General features: G+C 67.9%; 4 protein-coding genes across 4 annotated transcripts in view; 1 reads left to right on the top strand and 3 right to left on the bottom strand.

The window, feature by feature from the left end:
- Positions 1-78: 78 nt before the first annotated feature.
- Positions 79-471, bottom strand: EMIHUDRAFT_245887 (hypothetical protein; the record flags this gene model as incomplete). The annotated part of the gene is made up of 1 exon (XM_005767615.1): positions 79-471. A coding segment is annotated over one exon (393 nt), but the record flags the coding sequence as incomplete, so codon positions are not given.
- A 1,475-nt stretch (positions 472-1,946) lies between these two features.
- EMIHUDRAFT_459338 (hypothetical protein) lies at positions 1,947-2,720 on the top strand (the record flags this gene model as incomplete). Its single annotated transcript, XM_005767616.1, has 4 exons — positions 1,947-2,136; positions 2,171-2,378; positions 2,445-2,547; positions 2,616-2,720. The coding sequence occupies 4 exons, from the start codon at positions 1,947-1,949 to the stop codon at positions 2,718-2,720; spliced, it is 606 nt and encodes a 201-aa protein (XP_005767673.1).
- A 517-nt stretch (positions 2,721-3,237) lies between these two features.
- On the bottom strand, positions 3,238-5,093 carry EMIHUDRAFT_245889 (hypothetical protein; the record flags this gene model as incomplete). Its single annotated transcript, XM_005767617.1, has 6 exons — positions 3,238-3,926; positions 4,001-4,094; positions 4,267-4,326; positions 4,429-4,547; positions 4,616-4,904; positions 4,974-5,093. 6 exons carry the CDS (start codon positions 5,091-5,093, stop codon positions 3,238-3,240), a joined length of 1,371 nt encoding a protein of 456 aa, XP_005767674.1.
- Positions 5,094-5,571: 478 nt separating this feature from the next.
- EMIHUDRAFT_119393 (hypothetical protein) overlaps positions 5,572-6,882 on the bottom strand; it is a gene marked incomplete at both ends in the record, with an annotated part of 3,792 nt that continues 2,481 nt past the window's right edge. Inside the window, 3 exons of the mRNA XM_005767618.1 lie at positions 5,572-6,117; positions 6,348-6,569; positions 6,618-6,836. Coding sequence (XP_005767675.1) covers positions 5,572-6,117; positions 6,348-6,569; positions 6,618-6,836 — 987 coding nt within the window. The remainder of the gene's footprint in view (positions 6,118-6,347; positions 6,570-6,617; positions 6,837-6,882) is intronic.

Consider the following 6,882-nt stretch of genomic DNA (forward strand, 5'->3'; position numbering starts at 1 on the left):
CGGCGGCGCGGCATCGGCGTCGCATGCTCGGGATCGACGCGACGACAGCGCACGGCAGGCGGTTCGCGAGGCGCGCACCTCGACCGCCAGTCCCTCGCGGATGATCGGGTCGAAGGTTGGCCAAGCGAGATAGAGGAGCGTCACGCCGAGGTTGGCGAGGTGGTGGACGCGCATCACCGAGGCCATGTCGGGCTGCAGCAGCAGTTCGGCCACCATCTGAACCGCCATCAGAACATATGGCCAGAACAGCGGCACCGACGGCAGGAAGTAGACGGCGCTGAAGGTGCCCGCACAGGCGACGGTGAAGGCGTTCATGGCGTCGGATGCCTTCTCGGGCCTCCGCTCGTCGGCCTGGCGAGACACGCCCGCCGACTGGTCCGTCGCGGTTTGGGCCACGGCCCGCCGCGACGTGGGCGCCATCGAACCGCCGGCGGTGGCCGCGGCGAGGAAGAGAATTCCGCGGCCGCACATCAAGGGATTGGTTTTAGGCGTCTGAACCACAGCGTGTCCCGACTCGACCGCCGGCGTCCCGGTCCGGGGGTGTTTCTCTTCTTATCCGTTACCATGTAGAGCAAGGGCCAAGGCCGAGGGCGGGCCCTTTCGGGCTCGGGCCGCCCTCTCGCCCGCACCTCTGCGGGGCTTGCACGTGGTAGCGGCGGCTCAAGATCCCAGCGATCTCGAGTTCTTCACGCTATCCACTGCGCCGCGGCTTCGCCGCGCCCATCCAAGCCCAGGGCTTGGTTTGCTGATAACCGCATCTCGCTCTGCGCATCTCTGAGGCTACCCGCGCGCCGACTGCTACGCGCGCGGCGAGAGGCGCACCCCATCGGGGACAGGATTGAGGCCCCTGTACAAGCTCGGCAACGCTGCCGTCGTTGCCCTCCCGAGCCCTCAACACGATGCCGCACATTGCGCAACCCGTTCTGCGCACATGCCGCAGGGAGGAGTTTTCACTCTCCCGTCCGAGTTTCTCCTTCCTGCAGGGCGAGAGACATCAGCCTCTCTACTTCCAGGAGAACATCTACGCCACACGCTATCCCGACGGTCCACAACCCACACTCTCGCTGCAGTCGATCCAGCCCTCGCACTCCCCACTGGAGATCTAGCCGAGGCCCCGGCGGACAGGATTGGAGCCCCTGTGCTGCGTCTGTGGTGATATGTGGGGGACACTTTCTCCTCCCTATTCATGTCAGTCACTCGACTGCGTCGAGGGGGGGGACGTCTGAACCACAGCGTGTCCCGACTCGACCGCCGGCGTCCCGGTCCGGGGGTGTTTCTCTTCTTATCCGTTACCATGTAGAGCAAGGGCCAAGGCCGAGGGCGGGCCCTTTCGGGCTCGGGCCGCCCTCTCGCCCGCACCTCTGCGGGGCTTGCACGTTAGGTATGTTGTTTGTCTGTTTTGTTTCTTTCTTTCTTCAGGGACAAACATTCTTTCTTAAGGGACTCAAAAGGGTTTCCAAATCGCGAGAGTTCACGCCTGGGCCCGAGCCGCTAGGGCGACAAGACGACAAGAGAGGCGCAGAGGGCGGTGAAGTGCGGTGAGGGGCCGAAGTCGAAAAGGAAGAGAATTGAGACTGGAAGCGATCTCAATAAGGACGGCCCGCGGGCGAGCAGAGATCGTCTGCCGCAGTGCATCAAACGTGAGGACGCTCCATAGGATGCGGGCGGCGACCATCAGCAGCGTGTTACCGCTCACCCCGTCACGAGTGAAGGTCGCATCCACCCTCCCGCCGCCGTCGAGCCACGCCAGCACCGCTGCGCCGTCGCTTTGCCAAGCCGCAGCCAGGCAGCCACGATCTCGTCGGGAACGCTGCCCGCAGCGCCCTCCGCGCCACCAGAAGAGGACGCGTCAGTCGCTACCGACCTACCGTGGCTGCCCCCGATGCGCAAAGAAGAATTTACGTACGACCCAGTGTTGTGCAAAAAAGAAAATCGTAACCCCCTGGATGGCGCCTGCCGCGACAGCGCGTGCGTGGCTCGCGTCCGCTCTGCTCGTCTGCTCCTTGGCCTCGGCCGGAGCGCGGACGCAGCGCGACATCGCCAAGAAGACTGCTCAGATGACCGAGGAGGACTGGCGCCGCGTCGAGGAGGAGTGGGAGACGCCCGAGGAGAGCGCGAGCGACGGCCCTGCTGCCCGTTTCGAGTATTCGCGCTCACCCTTCGCTGCTAGCGCCGCAGGAGAAGGAGGAGTACGAGTTCAAGCCGCCAAAGGCGCGCGGTCTGGACGTGGAGAAGCTGCAGCGCGAGAAGGACCCGAAGAAGCGGCAGCGAATGGTCGAGGACTCGCAAAAGACGACAGGGCCGACGATGATCTTTGCGACGGTCGACTACCCCGGCTGCTGCGAGGATAAGACCGGCACTGAGGAGATTGCAAAACGGTGCGCCGCGGCGTGCGCGCGCGGTCTGGCGCGGAGGCGAGAGAGCGGTCGCCTCTGTTTGCGCAGGTGGAATGCGCTGCTGGGCTCAAAGGGGATGGATGCGCAGGCGTACGTCGTCGACAACGCGACGATCCTCTTCTCGACCAACCATGGCCTGTTCGCCGACGAGGTGGCGCCGCCGCGCCCGCCTGTGCTCGCACTTGCGCAGCCGACCGCCTCGCCGCCGCCTCTGCTCAGATTGTCGAGTTTGCGCTCGAGCAGCCGGAGTGTGTCGCCACCGACTGGAACAGCAAGCGCTCGGGCGGTTGGTCGGGCGTGCCCAGCGGCCTGTCCTCTCGCTGACAGCGCGCCCTGCCCGCGTAGGCGGACGCCGGGCCCGGCGGAGACGCCCGAGTGGAAGGCGAAGGACGAGGTGCGCAAGGCTGCAAAGGCAAAGGCGGACGCAGAGGCGAAGGCGGCCAAGGAGGCGGCGGAGAAGGCGGCCAAGCGGGCTAAGCGGAGGAGGAGGAGGAAGAAGCGGGAGGCCAAGCAGAAGGATGAAGTGTAGTCACCTCATTCTTCTGCTGGGGCGGCGGTGGAGACGGAATGAGAGCCGTACACACACACACAGGCGAGAGGAGAGGCGTGGGCGCACATGCTCTAGGCGCACAAATGCACTATGCAGCGCCGCGGAAACATTATCCCGGGGCGGGGCCGATGTGGCGAAAGAGTGCTTATTAGGGAAAGGCGACATGCACGTGACATTTTGACCGCGGTGTCACGCAATGTGACAAAAAAGTTGAGTTCTCTCTCTGCGCTTGCAGCGTGTGGTTTCGGCTTTCGCGCGTAAGCGGGCGCGGCGCGCATCGCGCGGCCGTGCTCACAGCCGGCTCCGCGACTGCGGCTGTAGGGAAGACCAGCACCGCGCCGCCGCCTGCTCTCCCGTCTCCATCGCGCCGTGGATGCACGGGTTGACGCCGGCGTGGCACGCCTCGCCCGCGAGGAAGACGCAGCCGTGCGCCGCCTCCCCCAGCGCGGGCCGCGCGCCATGCGCGCCGCGCGTCGGGTGCGAGTAGGCGCCGTGGACGTGGGGGTGGGCGGCCCAGTCCTTGACGAGGAAGCCGTCGCAGCTGCTGCTCGCGGGGTGGGGGTCGTCGCTGCTGCCAAACATCCCGTCGAGCTGGGCGAGCATCCGGCGAGCGATGTCTGCGTGCGGCAGCCTCCCCACCCGCTCCGCCCGCGCGCCCGCCACAAAGCCGACGATGGTGTAGGGCGGCGCCGCGTCGGGCCGCATCAGCTCGGCGGCGGGAGAGAGCCACACCTCCGGCAGGAACGAGTCGGAGCAGACGGCGTCGTAAAAGTCGGCCGGCCAGAAGCGGCGCCGCAGCCTCACGATCACCTTGAGCGCGGACCCCATCTTGAGCTTGCGAATCGCTCCTGCCTGCGGCGGCGGCAGCGGCGGCCGAAACTCCGGCTCCCCCCGCTGCAGTACGGACAGCGGCACGGTGACGACGCAGGCGCGCGCGCGCACCACTCGGCCGTCGGCGGCGCTGAGCTCGACGGCGGCGCCTACTCCCCGCCAGCGAGCGCTCCGCCGAGCGAGGCGGGGGAAGGGGCGGGAGGGGGCGGTGCAGGGGCGGCACCGTCCGCGCCCCAGCCGGTCGGAGACGCGTCGATGCGCTGCACGCGCCACGCTGTCCGCACGTCCAGGCCGCGACCGAGCGACTCCATCGCGTCCTAGAGGCGCCCGCTCGGTGACACGTCCATGCTTTGTAGGGAGGCGGCCCTCGGCGCCGCAGCGGTCGCGAGCGGCTCACCACCTCGCCGCCTCGCAGCACGAGGTACTTCTCTTCTCTTCTCTTATCTTCTCTCCTCTTCTCTCCGCCTGCAGGCACGCGCCCCGCAGCACCAGGTACTTCTCGCCGTACGTCCAGTGGCGCTGCTCGTGCATCACCTCGTGCAGCCCGACCTGCGGGCCGGGCGAGTGTGGCGGCGGTCGTGAGAGTCAGAAGAGGCTCTCCTCTTGCCTCCAATCGAGGTGGTGGGACTAGAGGGCGTAGCGGCGGCGCACATCCGACATGTCCGCGCCGTAGTCGTTGGCAAAGATGGCATCGGCCAGGTCGAGCACGCGCGAGGAGAGGCCGCAGCTGGCAAAGTACTGCAGCAGCGTCGGCTCCTCCTCCGCCTCCGCTCCGCAGGGCGGAGGAGCCATCTCACCTGCCAAAGCGGGCACGGCCGGCGGTGGGTGCGTGAGGGACGAGCCGAGAAAGTGGCTGGCGAGATCTCGCCGAGCTTCTCGAAGCTCTCGTGCATCAGTGCGACGTCCGGCTGCTCGTCCGCCTCCTCCGCTAGCATCAGGACGCCCTCCTTTCCGAAAAAGTAGTAGTTCGGCCACTCGAGCTCGACCAGCGACGCCTCTGGCTTGCCCTCGATGCCGTCGGCGACCAGCCGCAGGAGCGCGTTGTGATGCTCGCCGTGGAGAAATTCGGGCCCGAGCTCGAGGGGCCACGGTGCGAGTGATTTGTCGGCCAGCACTCGGCCACCCACCTTGGGCGGCAGGCAAGCGGTCACGGAGGTGGCAACTCCCGCCGGATGTTAGCGCGCGCAGTGACGCACCTTGGACCCAGCCTCGAGCACCACGACACGGAGCCCGTGAGCGGACAGGCTGCGAGCTGCGGTGAGGCCAGCGGCGCCAGCACCAACCACCGCTACGTCGACAATCTCTACCACCGCCATCCTCGCGGCATCTACTTTAAATTCTATTCTCTCGCCACACGCTGAGATTCCGGTCCCGTGGGAGCGAGGGGCTTTTCCACGCGATCTGTGTCTAGCGTCCACCCATACCGCGCTGGTGTCCAGTCCGAGCCTGACTGTTCTTCACCTAAAATCTGTGTCGCGTTCCTCAACGCTTGCGATTCAGCTGTCGCGTCACTGGATGATCTTGCTCAGCTCGATCTCGACCCCCTGAGCCTGACACCTGAACGCAGATCGCAGTCGCAGAGGCCTCTGCGGCGCGACGGCTGAATGTCGCGGCTCCAACGTCCAAGTGCCCCACTGGGGCCGCCCCCAGCCCCCACTCGCCACTGCCGGCGGGGATTTTTCTTATTCCTTCATAACACACATAAAGCACTGTGTGACGACCACTGTGCACTGAAAGTAGAAAGAGTGCCACAGACTGTCAATGAGAGGAGAACGTACAATCAGACACGAGCCTTCACGTCCTTGCCCGCGCGGCGATGATGTGCATCTTCGGGCCGGAGGCCGGCGACGCCTCGTGTGCCCTCCACATGCCGTGCACGAGCCGCTCCTGCGCGCGCGCGAGTCCCTCGAGGTCAAAGAAGGGCGCGTCGCTCCGCGCGTCGAGCAGCCGCCGCCGGAGCAGCTGCAGCCGCTCAGGGGTCGAAGCGAGGCTGCAGATCAGGTCCTCGTACGCCTTCCAGCTCGGAGCCACGGTGTAGCCGAGGCCGAGCGCGGCGAGGAAGGAGCCCGACGCTCGGCTGGCGAGGCCGCGCCCCTGCAGCGCCACGGCGGGCACGCCCGCCCACAGCGAGTCGGCGCCGGTGGTGTGCGCGTTGTACCAGCGGTTGTCCACCATCAGATCGGCCAGCGAGCGCGCGGGGATAAAGTCGGCCTCGGGCAGCTTTGGGACGAAGCCAAGCCGGCCGGTCACGCCGTGTGCCGCCGCCTGCGCGCGCAGGCTCTGCTCCGCATGCTCCGCCCAGCCGCGCCGCACCGAGACGCGCGAGAGCCACAGCGACGCCTCGGGGAGAAGAAATGGGAATCAGCACCGAGGAACTAACAACGGAGAGAGAGCCACGGCGACGCCTCGGGGAGGCGGCGCAGCGCGTTTGCCCACGCGCCGAACGAGTCGGGGTCGAGCTTGTACAGCTGGTTGAAGTTGCAGAGGGCGACGCCGCGCAGCCGGCGCGGAGAGAGGCCGAGCCCGAGGTCCTCTCGCCGCAGGGGCGGGCCCCCGTCGCTCGAGTCCACACGCCGCAGCGCGGGCGACCACGTGGCGCGCTCCTCCTCGCCGGCCGGCCACTCGCCGGCCGGCCACGGGTGGGCGAGGCGGGAGGCGTGGGGCGCGTGCGCATAGCGGCGCGCGTGCGCCGCCACAAAGTGGGAGAAGGGGAAGTAGGCCATCCGCTCGGTAAACTCGGCCGCCGCGAGCGGCGGCGGCGCCGCCGCGGCGTCGAGCAGCGCGTAGTGCATCTGCGGCAGCGCCGTCGTGCCGGCGTACCCGTAGTACGAGGCCTGCACCGGCGCGGGGCGGTAGTGCGTGAGGGCGTGCCGCGCCCCCGCGGTGTGGCCGACGAGGTTGACGAGGACGTGCAGCCGCAAGCCGTCGATCGCGCGCGCCGCCTCCGCGTCGGTGAGGCGGGTGAGGTCGAAGAAAGCGTGCGCCGCCGCGGCGATCGCGCGCCGCTCGGCGGTCCCAGCGTGCTGCCTCTCGGGCAAGTCGAGCGCGAGGCAGACCACCTGCGGGAGGCGGGGCGACGGCGGTGCGAACGGGGGGGGGGGGGGG

This window comes from Emiliania huxleyi, assembly GCF_000372725.1.
Source record: "Emiliania huxleyi CCMP1516 unplaced genomic scaffold EMIHUscaffold_481, whole genome shotgun sequence".
NCBI classification, from domain to species: Eukaryota; Haptophyta; order Isochrysidales; family Noelaerhabdaceae; genus Emiliania; species Emiliania huxleyi.